Source organism: Podarcis filfolensis (genome assembly GCF_964270895.1).
Source record: "Podarcis filfolensis genome assembly, chromosome: 2".
NCBI classification, from domain to species: Eukaryota; Metazoa; Chordata; class Lepidosauria; order Squamata; family Lacertidae; genus Podarcis; species Podarcis filfolensis.
In genome coordinates, this window is record NC_139605.1 from 118,246,732 (window position 1) to 118,262,665 (window position 15,934).

Consider the following 15,934-nt stretch of genomic DNA (forward strand, 5'->3'; position numbering starts at 1 on the left):
AGTCCTCTTTGCTCTTCTCTTCAAATCGTTCAGATGCTAATAGAGCAGCTGACAAGGTACAAACTAAGAAGCTGAATCTATCCTGCTGACTGAAAACTTGTTTAATAGACATTACCTTCCCAAGTACCCATAGTTGCATAGCTGCATGTTGGAGGGTATGTAGTTGCTGCATCTCTGTGAGTGGGATGGTTAGGATCTTTAACAGAATTCTCCTGAAACTACAATCCCCATAACTCCCTGGGAAGCTGCTCAACAGAGATCCTCAGAAGTGCATTTTTGTCACCCTGGGGGCCTTTCATGCGACTATTTTGAATGCACTAATAGACAGTTGTTATCATTCGTCACATAACACCTAGTCATCTCCTTTTAAGGAAAATGGTGGTTGCATCACCTTTCATCTCCGCTCTGACTGAAATTTTACTCTATGCAACATGAATCATATCCAAAACATATATTTAAAGGGGAAAAACACAGCTCTCAGGATTCTTCAATGGAAGCCATGGTATAAATGTGCTTTAAATGTTTATGTGACTCTGGTCACGTATTACATAATGCCTGCAACGTTACTTGTGAATAGTGAGTGACATAGCCACTCTCCCCATGTGTCTGAAGGTTTGTGACCTTTTGTTCTGTTTGCAAATATTCCCTCCCACCCCATGCTTCCTCTTCTGTACCATCCCACTGTGGGTGTGTTTATGTAGCTCTTTAAAAAATTGTGGGCCACTTTTAAGGCTATGGAAGGACTGGAGCAACCCCCCTATGAGGAAAGGTTATGATGATTGGGCCTTCCTTAGTCCTGGGGGGAGGGGCAGGGAAAAGGCAAGTAAAGGCACATTATCATAAAAATTATGCATGCTATGAAGGAAGTGGATAGAGAGAAGTCTATCACCCCTCTCTCATAACATTAGAAGCACGGGATCTGGTGCAGGTCAATGGTGGGAGCACAGGCAAAAGGAAGTACTTTTGCACAGAGTCTATAGTTAAACGATGGAATCCACTGCCACATGAAGTGTCAAAGGCCACCAACTTTGACAGCTTCGGAAGAGGAATACAAGGAAATCAAAGGCATGGAGAGAAAGGCTATCAGTGGCTACTTATGTTGGCTATGTTGTACCTCCACTATCAGAGGCAGTTTGCCTCTGAATACCAGTTGCCAGGGATCACAAGTAGGCAGGGTACTGTTGCACTCATGTTCTGCTTATGAGTCTCCCACAGGCCTCTGATTGGCTGCTGTGAGAACAGATGCTAGACTAGATGGACCTTCAGCCTGAACCAGCAGGGCTCTTATTGATGCCTAGCCATTATTACAAATCTAATTATATTCGTTTGACGCTATACGCTTTTAGTCTCCTAAGCTGGAGAACCTATTTGTTCTTATTCAGTTATTTAAAAACCTGTAAACAGCAACTATCCATCCCCCATAAACACACAGAGCAAGGCTACCCCCACCTATTACACCTGAGGACTGACAACAGTACTTCACAACTGCTGTTGGCTTTGGACTAGTAAGACTAGAAATAAAATCTTGGAAGTTATATTGTGTGGCATTAGATACTGATAGTTTTTGGACTGTGCCAGAGCTGTCCTGGTACCTGAAGCAGAGGCCTGAAATTACAGCAACATACACAGGTGATAACTTGCCACCCTACAATGGTACCCTAAAGCTGCCACCTGAAGCAGCCACCTGAATCAACCACCTAAAGCAGCTCTCTCACACTGTCTTGCACACTGGTCAATACAAAGAGAGGCGTCATCTTACCTTCCCATTCAAATAATAGTATACAATCTTACCTTTCCAATTAAGGCGGCGAATTGGTTATTGAGCGTCCTGATCTCATCTTTCTCCTTGGTCTTTATCTCCTGCAAGGAGGGATCTATATCCAGGTGTAGCGGAGTCAGGAGCCGTTTGTTGACCGAAACCTTTGGGTAAGAGCAGCGGCTGTGTCCGGTGAGGCTCGAAGAGCTGAAGTTGTTCCTGCTGGTGCTCACCCCCATGGTGGGGCTGCTGCAGGCCCCATACCTTGAAGAAGGGGAGCAAGAACGCTCTCTCCGCATGCTAAAAGAGCCTCCTGGCGAAGCGAAAGAGCTGCTGTTGCTACGGCTCCGGAAGTCCCTCGAGTGGCTAGTCATTGCGGCTACAAGGAGGCCGGATGAAGCAGTAGGTACTACTGAGAAAGAGAAGAAGCACACCAGGGAGCAGAGCAGATTTCAATTCCTGTCTGCGCTGAGCTCAGTTTAGCTAATGAATTACAAACACCTGTTCTGCTATGTTCATAAAGTAAGGAGGGTGTGACTGTTGATGTAATCCAGATCAACCTGTTGGCTTTCTCTCTCCTCCTCCCTTCCTCCTTCCCGCCTGCCTTTTGTAGTTTTGTTTGTGAGGTGAGCGCACATGCACAGGCACTTGTAGTTGAAAAAGGGGGAAAAAACAACAACTCAAAGCAAAAATTACTCACTTTGCAACCATCTAGATGCACACACGGTGAGGGTGGAGAGGCTTCCTCAGTCTTAAATGGAAAAAGAGAGTTTTGGAAGGTTGGCTGAAAGATCACACAAGAGCAACTGGCCGAGAGTAGAACATGCCAGGATGTTTTCTCAATTATGACCCAAATCCCGAGTGAATCAAAAGAAACATGTGGTAAAACTATGCACTGATTAAGGAGTGATTTAGCATTTCCAGTTCATTCCTTTTCAGGCTGTTTGAATGCTAAGAGATAATCACAAGGGCCTTCTATCTCCTTTTGTCTCGTAGTTAAAACAAGGCGGTTGTGAGTTCATTTTAAATGCAGCAAAGTGAAAAGTAAAGAATCATTCCATGCAAGGGTATGGATACTAACCAGTGCTTCCCCCCCGGGGGGGGGGATGGAGGGTTACGCATACCCCTAAACATTTTGTGAATCTAAGTTTGGCTTCATTGAGGGGCAGTATTTCATTATGAGTAGGAAATGAGAGTACCCCTAAACATTTTTAAGGGGGGAATAGCACTGGTACTAACACACGGCCACAAGCCAACATACACTAGGGGTGCTTGGGGAATTCAAATGCCAGTATAAACTGGCCTGAGTCGCACCTCTTGGGCTAATGTGCAGATTTTGCACTTTTCCAAATATTGTGATGTATTTGTGGTTCAATTAAAGTGTCAAAAGGCATTTTTTAAAAATAGAAATATGAGAAATATATATTAGCTATATAGATATAAAATGCACATAGCAAAATGCAAAGGCAAACCAAGAGTACATATTCTATGTAATTCTTTGGCTTGTGTGGCGCACTTGCCACAATTAGAAGGTGCTGATTTTTCTGGATGAAGATGCCATTTCCATCTCATGCATGTGATTTCAATGGCCACAATCTGGCGCACTCTTGTTCTCTTATAATGGCACCCACCTGAGAGGGGCCAGAATTGTGTTTCTGTGAGTTCCAGATGAAAAAAAAGCCCTGGGGAAATCCTATTCCATACCCTCCAACTTTTCTCAGATGAAAATAGGGGAAAGTGGGACATTCTGGGATTAAAACAGAAACCAGGACAGCTTCTGTAAATTCAGCATTGTCCCAGGAAAATAGAGACACCGTTAAGTGCTTGGAGATTATTAAGGGGGACAGCCAATTACACGAAGGGTAGGCCCAACCAGAGCTACACTTTGTTGGAGAAGCTAATCTCATTCCGTCTAGCCCTTTGTAGTAAAGAAATAGATGTAATTATCTGTTTACATTCACTTCACTGCTGTGGTATTTAAGGGGAAATGTCTGCCAACACTTATGAAGTGGCTAGGAAATATTTAAGAGGAAAACAACTATTAGGCGTATTGCTGAGGAGGAGTGTGAACTGGTTCCTCAGTTGGACTGGCCTCAGTTTGGGATGTTCCAAATTAGTTTGGTAAATTCTTATGACACAGGACAAATATTATTTGCACTGCTTATTCCTCTGGGCAATGCCATTCCAGCCATTTATTTCATATTTACAGTGTTTTGGGCATTTGTTTTTGTGTATCATCACAACATCCTGCTGGAGTTGAACATATCCCAGTGCCCCCCACCCAGGCCTAGCATTACATGAGTTTCCCCTCAAGTGGGAAGAAAGTATAGTAATGACCAGCATGGTCACAAAAATTGGCTGTTTCAAATCTGGTTCAAAGCAAAACTCATCAGTAAGGTTGGCGATTCGAATCCTCGCGATGGGGGTGAGCTCCCATTGCTCGGTCCCTGCTCCTGCCAACCTAGCAGTTCGAAAGCACGTCAAAGTGCAAGTAGATAAATGGGTACCACTCCGGCGGGAAGGTAAATGGCATTTCCGTGTGCTGCTCTGGTTTGCCAGAAGCGGCTTAGTCATGTTGGCCACATGACCCGGGAGCTGTACACCAGCTCCCTCAGCCAGTAAAGCGAGATGAGTGCTGCAACCCCAGAGTCATCCGCGACTGGACCTAACGGTCAGGGGTCCCTTTACCTTTATGTGATGCTTCTCGGCAGTGTGGCTTACTATCATGCCTCCTGTGCCCCAGTTTGGTTCATCACCATTTTATTTTCACGGGCAACCATAGCAAGTTGCCTTTTTTGCTTTCACTTTAGCCCAAGGGTCACTGAAAATACTGCTGCAAGCAGTGATCGAGGAGTTTCATCATGGGGACAATAAGAGAGCTTTGATTTCTTTGTTATGGCGGGGGGAATGACAAAAAAGTAGGCACATAAGTATTTGATTGTTTTGAGCATCAAGAGATGTCTACAGAAGGGCACAATCCAGCTTGATCCTCAGTTACCATACATATAGAGCAGGGGTTAGCAAATTTTTTCAGCAGGGGGCCGATCCTCTGCCCTTTAGACCTTGTGGGGGCCAGACTATATTTTGAAAAAAGGAGAAGAAAAAGAATGAATTCCTATGCCCCACAAATAACCCAGAGATGCATTTGAAATAAAATGACACATTCTACTCATGTAAAACCCGCTGATTCCCAGACCATCTGTGGGCTGGATTTAGAAGGCGAATGGGCCGGATCTGGCCCTCGGGCCTTAGTTTGCCTACCCATGATATAGAGAGACAGTGAGAGAGAGAGAGTGCAGGTCTCCTGCAAGACTGAAAAGCCAAACCTATCAGATTTCAGTACTGCTGCCCTAACGTTTGTTCATTGCATTGGAAAAGTATGCAAACCCTCACAGTTACCAAAGCTTCTTTTAAAAAATCTTACTAGCAAGCCAGGTCTCCCACACAACTGAAAAACCAATCTTACCAGTTTACGATTTTATTGCCTTTTCTACTATGACATAACAAAACAACAACAATAACGGCAGCATCCAACTAGCACATCCTATCAGTGCAAGGATTTCCATTTGTACAACAGAACTTGCCCTGTTTTCTTCTCCCGCCCCACACCTGCCCCACACCCTCCCCACATCTACTCTGGAAGCTTGGGGGAACCCTGAGAAGAGATTTAGGGAGCTCATTGGGGGAGGTGGGTTAGTTCCATTGTGCAAGCAGAAATCCTTGCGCTGACAGAACAGGGTGCTCGCACTACTTTGAATACAACCCTCAAGTGAAGTTCTGCAAGAGTTATTGTACAGCCAATCTGTACAACAGATCGTAGATGTATGTCAGCTTTTTTTAAGGAGCACAAGCCCTGTTACACTATGAAAACAAAATTTCAGGTGCTGTCATCCCACCATCCACAGGTGCTGCAGGAATTAGACATGTGGACAGATGGCGGCAATTGCACAACACTACATTTTCTGTGGGTGTACAATTCCAAAAGCTGCACTTTGTGATTTCTGTGCATGCTCAGTGAGGTGAAGCAGGTGGAGAAATAGAAGGGTCTTTGCATATACAAAGTAAGCACATTTCAGTCATTTACCACCCAGTGGTCTGAATGAGATACAGAGGATGTTAATCCTTAGGGCCAAATTCAACTCATGGGTCATTGTGGTGGAAGCCAGAACAAGGACTTCCAATAGCACAGCCAGGCTCCCCACCCCACTCTTCCCCCATGGCTTTCACATATTTCCCCAAACTAACTTGGGATGGGTGTCTGGAGAACCAACAGAACTGCTTGCAGGGAGAGGAAAGGGGCATTCATTCCTTCTGGCAAGTGGAAATTCTTGTGCTGATGATTCCACCATAGCACCACGTTGAATTCCTCCCATAAAATTCAGAAGTGTGGAAGCTTCTCCCCCTATCCCAGATTCTGATTAAAGCAGAATGAGAAGGAAAAGAAATTGGCACAACTCTTCCCTGTGAAAACGCCCTTTCAAAACTGGGCACATTATTATTTTTTTTGTCTTGCCAGTTTGAACTTGCAGAGAAAGGAGGGGATTATCTCTCTTTTTGCAAAACTATGGCCCAAAGCTGTCTTGAACCAATTATAATTAATACTCATTGTAAAGATCTGACTGAAGTTTGGCAGACCGATAGCTTTCCAAAGGCAAGAATGGTTAGCCATTTGTGGCTTGGCACCAGCAGAAGCCCTGCAAAGCAGCACTTATGAAACAAGGTCAGTAGGCCAAAGTGGCCAGGCCTCTTGTCCCATAATGGGTCCTTCAAACTGATAGCTCCAACAATATGTTCATAAACAATATTGATTTTTAGTTTTCCCTCAAGAAAAACCCACTGCCCCTCCAGCTCACAAGGAGACCCTCCCTGGAGTTTGAAGAGGATGTCCTCTTTGGGCTCTGGGAAGGGTCTCTTCGTGAGCCTGAGGATTCCCCACTTACGCCCATTTCACTAATCTGTGTGGGTTCCTGGAACATAACACCCGTGCAAGTGGGGAGTCACCAGTATTGAGCTGCTAGTAGAGCCTGCCGAACCATGAGGTGGGGTGAGGCACCCACTTCAGGCAGTAGAAGTGCAAGAGGTGGTGCCCAGCCTGATCCACTACTTCCAAGAGGGCGGCATTCCAGTGAGTGGCAATGCCTTGCAGAATGCCCTGGCTCTCATTGAGTTTGGGCAAGAACTGGAACATTCCAGCAGTGGCAGAAGGGGATGGTGGATCATGGTGGTGCAGGGGCAGGAGGCAGCATGTTCCTGTTTCGCCTCAGGTGGCAAAACAGGATGAGCTACCCCTGGAGGCTAGGCTGGCTGGAGGTGGGTGAGAATGCCACTGTTGCCTCCTTCGTTCTGTTCTATGAGTCTGCTCCTTTTGGGATTTTTCTTCTTAGTCTAAATCTCTCCGTTTCTCCTCTCAGTTTCCTCACTCCAAAATTCTCGTTCTTCTTTAGCTTCTCCTCTGGGCAGAAGGGGCTTTCTGTAGGGAACCAACATGGGGTAAATTTACTCCTTTCCAACTTCTACAACAAATCTTTCAAGTCTCCATTACCTCCTTTGTCTCTAATCCAATCTTTCTTCAATTCATGACCCTCATACGTGAGTTTTCTCTTTGACTCTTGCTTTGTGGATAGGAGCATTAAAAATACTCTTCATTCCTCTCGTTCTTTTGAAATGTTCTCATGATGCTCTTCCCATTCCATTCCTGGCCATAATGATCAGGGTGAGGTTTGTTACCCTCAGCATATAATATCGAGATAGGAATGAAGTTAGGTTTTTCATTCTAGGATCCTTGTAGGGTGACCAAGATGACTCCCATAGGCCTTTTCTCAACTTGCTCCATTTCCATAAGCTTCATTGTTGCAGCCAATACTCTATACTTTTCGATCTTATGCGTTCTATTTCCCACACTTTGTATAATACCTTCTGAAATTTCACAGATGAAAATCACACTTGTAACATGCCTATTTTCACACTGGATCACTACCAGAATTTTCACCTCACAACTGCTTACGGATTGTTGAAGGTCTTTGCTGGCAGCTGTAAATCAATCACCTGCATTGATTTTAAAAGCAAACGGGGCGTTTTGTTACAGATATGATAGAAAACACACAGTTGTCCTACAAAATGGTATCAGCAGTTCAAAACAAATCTTACCAGATGCAGCATATGAAAAGGTAGTCGCTGTACTATGTGTGTTTGTGTTCATATCATAGGGTTGGAAGGGAACCTGAGGATCACCTAATCCAGGCATAGGCAAACTCCGGCCCTCCAGATGTTTAGGACTACAATTCCCATCATCCCTAGCTAACAGTGTTCAGGGATGATGGGAATTGTAGTCCCAAACATCTGGAGGGCCGGAGTTTGCCTATGCCTGATCTAATCTAACTCTCTGCAATGCAGGAATATGCAGCTGTCACATATGGGGACTGAACTTGCAAACTTGGCATTATCCGCACCATGACCAAACCAAGAGAGCTGCATGTGTGCTTTTACATGCATGTGTCCTACAACAGGAGTTACCAACCTCTTTGGACCATTGGGCACATTTGGGATTTTAAGAGAGGGCTGAGGGTATCATAAAATGGGTGCTATTTCACTGGTTACACTGAACATAATCATAATCATGATTTATGATTTATATCCCGCCCATCTGGCTGGGTTTTCCCAGCCACTCTGGGTGGCTCCCAGCAGAATAGTAAAAACACGATAAAACATCAAACATTTAAAACGTCCCTAAACAGGGATACCTTCAGATGTCTTCTAAAAGTCATATAGTTGTTTATTTCCTTGACATCTGATGGAAGGGCCTTCCACAGGGCGGGTGCCACTACCAAGAAGGCCCTCTGCCTGGTTCTCTGTAACCTCACTTCTCACAGTGAGGGAACCACCAGAAGGCCCTCAGAGCTGGACCTCAGTGTCCGGGCTGAGTGATGGGGTGGAGACACTCCTTCAGGTATACTGAGCCAAGACCGTTTAGGGCTTTAAAGGTCAGCACCAACACTTTGAATTGTGCTTGGAAATGTACCGGGAGCCAATGTAGGTCTTTCAGGACCAGGGTTGTATGGTCTCGGCAGTCAGTCCCAGTCACCAGTGTAGCTGCCACATTCTGGATTAGTTGTAGTTCCCAGGTCACATTCAAAGGTAGCGCCACGTAGAGCACACTGCAGTAGTCCAAGCGGGAGATAACTAGAGCATGTACCACTTTGGCAAGACAAACAAAGTTCGCTGCTGACAGGTACAAGCTACACATGCATATCTGTTTGTGTGAAAGAATATTCATTGATTTATGCAGCTCAGCTGCTGCGTACACAGGTACATTATCTGCACATTTATTGAATGTTATATTTGAATAACTTTGAGTATGTACCTCAGCTATTTGCTTGGACAGTCAGAGTCCCACAGATCCCAGGTGGCCCCCCCTCGTCATGTGGAATAACAACTCAAGACAACATGCTATGGGATTAAATTGGCCGCAACTTTATTAAATTTCAAATGTGGGTAGACCTTGGCTCAGGCATTGGGCGTTCTCCCTCCCCAGTCCCCAGCCGGGGACCTAGGGAGCATCAGGGTTATCCAGTGTGTGTGTGTGGGGGATGGGCCGGCTCTGGAGAACATATGTTGAAGCAGAGATAGCCGCCCCCGTTATGCCGCCGCCGCCGCAACGACGACCTCTCGGCGTACGGTCAAAGCCTCCCTTCAGAAACCCCTTTAACGGGGAACCCTGGTATCGCTGCTGCAAAGAGGAAGATAGACTAAAGGATTCCACCCAAGGCCTGATACCGCCAAAGTTGTGACGTTTTGCTACGGGAAAGGCAAAACCTGCCAATGCAGAGGAATTCCTTTCCGGCCCTTTAACAGCGACCTTGACGTAGCAGCGCCTGCATACCTGTGAAGAAAAGTTAACCTGCAAAATAAGACTTAACGGAGCGTGGGTAGGGTGGGAGAAGCTCTGGAGCCAAGTGAGGATTCACAGGTAAGATCCTCCCTCTATTGTGTGGGCAGGTAGTCCCTCCCCTATCTGGCCTGGTCTCCTTTGCAACGCTTCCCCAGGCAGGATTGGACAACTGACTGAGGTAGGTGGAGACCTCCAGGTATCCCACCTGGGGGAAGGCAAAGCCAAGCCTGTGTTGATGAAGCCATTCCAAATCTAGGGGCTGTGCGCGTCCACAGAAAGGGCGCCCCCCGTTTTATGCGGGGAGCGGTCATTGTGTTCACAGGTATGCAGACTCTATACTTGCTGGATATAATGTGTGGACACCACCATAAACTCACTATAATGATTGCAAGCACAATTATCAAAATATTGGGGCTACCCTTGGTAAGTAGGCAAAATGGGAGCAATCCTTTGTGGGTCCAAACTCCCACAAAGTCTCTGTTTTTAAAATTTAATTCATTCATTCAAATTGCTCCAGATATACTGTATGCATGATTTTCTCTTCCGTTTCCCTTGAGTTCCCTTCAAGCCTTCCCATTCTCTCTTCAAGGCTGGGCTGTACTTCAAATTTCAGAAAATGTTTTATGGCAGGAAGATATTGACTCATACCTTATGGCAAACCTAGCCTGTCCTATAACTTCTCAAGGTGTTTTGTGGTAGGGGGAAAGGCAGGGCAATATGTTAGAGACATGGAATTTCCTGTTTTGCTTTGTTTTTAATTGTTTTCAGCCCTGATGCTTTGGGAGTGATAACTTCTTAAAAGGGTGTTCCCCCACCTTTCCTGTTTACACCGCCACCCCTATCTATCTGTGTCAGATATTCAGTGCAATTTGCAAAGGCATGAATGTCCTAGCCCTAATTGGCGACATTTGGTAAAAGGATGGGAGAGTCAGAACCCAGGAAGAAGCCAGGAAGGAAAACTGGCGTAGCGTCATTGTGTGTGGAAATCTGGAACTACCATCTAAAACAACCGGGGAACCTAAGTGCCCTGACTGCAATGGAGCTGTCTCAGAACTATTGTGCAATGTGTGTGCGCATCTCAATATGATTTTATTTATTTATTTATTTATTAATTAATTATTATTATTATTATTATTATTATTATTATTATTTATACCACGCCCATCTGGCTGGGCTTCCCCAGCCACTCTGGCCGGCTTCCAAAAAAACATTAAAATACTGTAATACATCAAACATTAAAAGCTTCCCTAAACAGGGCTGCCTTCAGATGTCTTCTAAAAGTCTGGTAGTTGTTCTCTTTGACATCTGGTGGGAGGGCATTCCACAGGGACGGCACCACTATCGAGAAGGCCCTCTGCCTGGTTCCCTGTAACTTGGCTTCTCGCAGTGAGGGAACCGCCAGAAGGCCCTTGGAGCTGGACCTCAGTGTCCGGGTAGAACGATGGGGGTGGAGATGCTCCTTCAGATATACTGGACCGAGGCCGTTTAGGGCTTTAAAGGTCAGCACCAACACTTTGAATTGTGCTCGGAAAATTACTGGGAGCCAATATAGGTCTTTCAAGACTGGTGTTATATGGTCTCGGCGGCCACTCCCAGTCACCAGTCTGGCTGCCGCGTTCTGGATTAGTTGTAGTTTCCGGGTATATCTAGTATACTGCTTTTCAACCACAGTGGTTGAATAATAATATTTATAGATGGATCATATTTCCCTCTCAATAACAGATTTGGAATTCATTGCAATTCACAAAGATCAAATTCTTCAAATACCCCTCAGTGCAACCGAGATAACATGGTTAATGAAAATGGGGAAGAAATTCATTTTTTGTTTGAATTTTAAAGAGAAAATATTTTAATTCACACTTCTGAGATCAATACACGAACCAAAATGCACCTATCCTTCAAAATCCTTCCTTCTCTTAATTCTGCTATGTGGTTCTTCAACTAAAACAAAACATGCAGGTATTATGAGAAAAGTGTGCATTAAATGGCAGTGGAAATAACATGCAAAAATGCATTATATTATGAATGTGAATAGACTGATGAGATTAAATACTTCATCCCTGTCTAATTGGTGTCATTATTGCTTTCCAATTTCTTTGGGAGATTATATGGGCTAAACTACCACAAACAAGTTGAAATCCTCCCAGAATATGAAACCTGTCACCAAAGGCAGCCCGTCCTCTATTTAAAGATAATTTTCTCACATTCTTGTGCTCCATTATTGGATTCTATTGCTGGTGGCAGGTTTCACATTCCGGGAGGATTTCAACTTGTTTGGAGATATTTCTGGAAAACACACAGAGGAAGCAACTAGTTTCTTCAGTTAGGTCCAACAGATCAATAATTATTTCTCAGCATCAACTCAACATTGGAAAATTCTAACTTGTGATGTATCAGTTCTAGGCATAACAAAATAAGATGGGAGAGTCCGATCAATGCTTTGAAACCATTAAGATATCCTCTTGATAGTATATATGATGGTTTAGAGATCTTTAATAACACAAGCCTAAAAGGTTTACAAGCAAAAATAAAGAAGGTGATTTAAAGTCAGCTACAAGCCAATTGCAAGTGACTAATAATTAGCTCGGCTGCATGTGTGATAAGGATTATGTAATATATAATTTTTATGTGTTTTTGCACATGCTTTCCAAACATAACATCCCATGTTATACAATATAACAAACCTTTGGCTATCACAGCTCAGGACTTCCATCATCCAAAACTAATGGTTTTTTTAACTTCCTTTCTGATTTTGCATTTTATTTTAATGGTTATTGCTATAAAATCCCAATCCTAAATAAACTCCTTCTTCGTGCTTTTTCACAATAATTCATGTAGTTCTCCTTACAAAACTTCTTGCAAGAAGTGTGAGAAGGATTTTCAGCAAGTTTGGGTTGATGCGACAGAGCAAGTTATAAAAAGGAGAAAGAAACAGTTTGAGGCCCAAGAAGAGTCACTGCAAGATGCAAAACAGAAATTCAAAGTAGGTTTCTGCTATGCTGTTGAAGGGAGAGTTCAACAACTACAACAAGATAATTTCCTAACTGACTTCCTTGCATACAGTATCAACAACAACAGAAATACTTAAGCCCTGCAACAATTAAAAAAATAATAATTGGTGCACACTGGAAACAAAGATATTGATGCTGAATATTTGTCCTGTGAACTTTAGAGACACCCTTAATTTTCAGTGGGAAGTGAAGAACACAGTTTCTCAAAGCTCAGACATAAAAACCTATGCTCAACAAATGTTGCAAAAACGACTAGTGGGCTTGGCAACTGTATCAGCTGAACATGCTCAAGTATAAGTAGTTGACCTGAAGGAACCAGTGACAAAATTTGCAAGGGAAAAGGCATGCAAAGTGAGATTTTGACGTGCCTGAAATTGAAAATTTTAATTTCAACATCACAATTCACAAGATTATTCAAAATGATTTGTGAGCTAAAACATTTTTGTTTGTATTTGAGAAAGATAGTCAAATATTGTTGCATAATGTATTATTGCAATTTCAGATAAATTCAGCAATTTCAAATTTGTGCTTTTCATCTGCTTTTGAAAATTAAAGTTAACAGGCGTTTTTGTGGGGGTGCAAGTAATTAGCTTTGCTCAGGGTGCAAAATAGCCTCACACCGGCACTGGAGGCAGCCTCACATAAAACACAGTCATTATAGTGGTTCAAATCGAATGTTACTACAGCATGAATTGCTGTATTATCCAAGAAGAGGCTGCAAGCATGCCAGCCTAAACCTGCAAAAACCACATGAACAGCCAGGAGCTGTTCCTCCCAAACAGGGTTTAAAATATAACTCTAGAAAGACTGAACTCTCACCTAACTGTCTCTCCGTGTCATCTGAATGAAGTTTTGTTGTGTGCGCACACAGGTTAACCCCCATGGCTTGTCACTTCCTCCAGACATCAGTGTAGGAGGGGGATGCATGGCCAGAACGGGATATTTTGGGAAACACACAAGTGCCACTGAAAACAGGACCACCACATCTCATCCTGTCTCCTCCCCCACCAATGTGAAGCAAAATCTCCATCTTGGCTATCTCTTAGTACAGACCCAGATCTCTGAGCCTGCGCTTCCATAGACATTCCCCCATTGAACCATCGTTGGCAGGATTGGCAGCAACAGCAGTAGGTATGCTCTATGCCAGGGGTCAGCAAACTTTTTCAGCAGGGGTCCAGTCCACTGTCCCTCAGACCTTGTGGGGGGCCGGACTATATTTTGAAAATAATAATAATGAATGAATTCCTATGCCCCACAAATAACCCAGAGATGCATTTTAAATAAAAGCACACATTCTACTCATGTAAAAACACCAGGCAGGCCCTACAAATAACCCAGAGATGCATTTTAAATAAAAGGGCACATTCTACTCATGTAAAAACATGCTGATTCCTGGACCGACCGTGGGCCGGATTGAGAAGGCGATTGGGCCGGATCCGGCCCCCGGGCCTTAGGTTGCCTACCCATGCTTTGTGCCTAGGATAATTTTTTTTATTCTCTTGTTGATTATGCAGTTTTAAATGTGCATTCTGTAGTTGACCTCCTTTGTAATGTTTTCTTTTGAAATCTTTAAGATAATATTTTCGTTTCCTGTTAATTAGGTTGCTTTGAATGTAAACTTTATATTTGGCTGTCTTCGGTAATCTTTTATTCTGGATTGCATTATTTGCTGTTTTATTGTGTTGTAAACCGCTTTGAGATTTTTTCCCCTTCAAAATATAAAGTGGTATAGAATTGGCAATAATAATAATAATAATAATAATAATGTGTGATGGTGACATCATTGCATTTTCAAGTTTCTCTTTCATCACTTCCTTGGTTGCTGTGGAGGAGGTGGGGAAACTCCAAATGTGGTGATGTCATCATGTCACATTCCATATAATTCATTTTACTATATGCTACTAGAAAGAGGCTGGGGGGCGGAGAGGGAGAGAGACTGCCACTTGTATCAGCAGCCCCAAAGATCATGTAATGACTATTACTGGCCTTTGTCCCATTGAATTCAGGGTGACTTGCTAGCGTGGTGTAGTGGTTAAGAGTGGGGGACTCGTAATCTGGTGAACCGGGTTTGATTCCCTGCTCCTCCACATGCAGCTGCTGGGTGACCTTGGGCCAGTCACACTTCTCTGAAGTCTCTCAGCCTCACTCACCTCACAGAGTGTTTGTTGTGGGGGAGGAAGGGAAAGGAGATTGTTAGCCGCTTTGAGACTCCTTAGGGTAGTGATAAAGCGGGATATCAAATCCAAACTCTTCTTCTTCTCTTCTTCTTCCAAATCATAATGAACGGGATCAAGCGTTGCTTCTTTTAAATCTGTTTGACTTCATTTTCTTAAACTACTCAAGCATCCAACCTGCATTGCTCATAGGCCATCAGACAGGACTAATGAATCACAGTCTTCCCTCCCCCCACTGTGTCTCTCTTGGAAGAATCCTATATTGAATCTGGCCAAACCTCAAAACATCTACACCCGCCGGTTTCACATGATGTAACTGAACGTGGGATTCATCTTGCCAACATTACATCACCTTGTTTGCTAACGATATACTTTATTGTGGCTTTTTTCCCCCTGCCATGGTCTTACATGTTATAGCAGATACTACGAACAGTTGCTTTACTTTACAGTGGATAAGTCTCTGAGAAGTCTCTCGTTTATGAGAATACATAGATATTTATGAGGCTCTGGGTTGTACCTGCTTGCAGATCATATGTGTTTCAAGGTATCCATCTTGAAACTTGCTGCACACAGACCAAAAATATGAGCTCATAATTTGTGCAGTGATCCAACAAGCCCTGTTCAGATGTTATGCCAGAACAGTAATTAAAATCCATGCATGCTCCCGTTCCTCTAACATCCCAGTCACTAACTGCTCAGACCACAACTTTCTTATGTTCCGCTTTCAACCATTTCTAAAGGGGATTCCTTCCCATGTTAGCTTGAACACAAATAGAAGCCTTTTTCAAGGGCTCAATTTCTGTGAAAGGCTCTGCATACAGGTAGACAGGCTCCTTCAGAGGGTGGGGCCAGTACATATATAACTGTTTGGGGTGGGGCTGGCCCCATACCCCCTACATGTGTGGATAAGGGCCACAGTAGAACTGAAAAGTCTCAATTTCTTTGAAAGGAGAGCACCCGTGTGATGTGATGAGCATCTGACATCTTTCGTGGTTCCTTTGAATTTAATTGGTTTGCTTTAATTCAGGGGTCAGCAACCTGTGGCCCATGGGCCACAAGCGGCCCACGGGGGCAGTTTAACCAGCCCACGAGCTGCCCCCAAACT

General features: G+C 43.8%; 1 protein-coding gene and 1 long non-coding RNA gene across 2 annotated transcripts in view; one reads left to right on the forward strand and one right to left on the reverse strand.

The window, feature by feature from the left end:
• Positions 1-2,796, reverse strand: part of LOC310755842 (uncharacterized protein) — a 51,684-nt gene extending 48,888 nt beyond the window's left edge. Inside the window, exon 1 of the mRNA XM_083599179.1 lies at positions 1,792-2,796. Coding sequence (XP_083455305.1) covers positions 1,792-2,130 — 339 coding nt within the window. The 5' untranslated portion in view covers positions 2,131-2,796. The remainder of the gene's footprint in view (positions 1-1,791) is intronic.
• LOC310756004 overlaps positions 1-15,934 on the forward strand; it is a 44,236-nt gene that overhangs the window by 2,746 nt on the left and 25,556 nt on the right. The window lies entirely within an intron of this gene.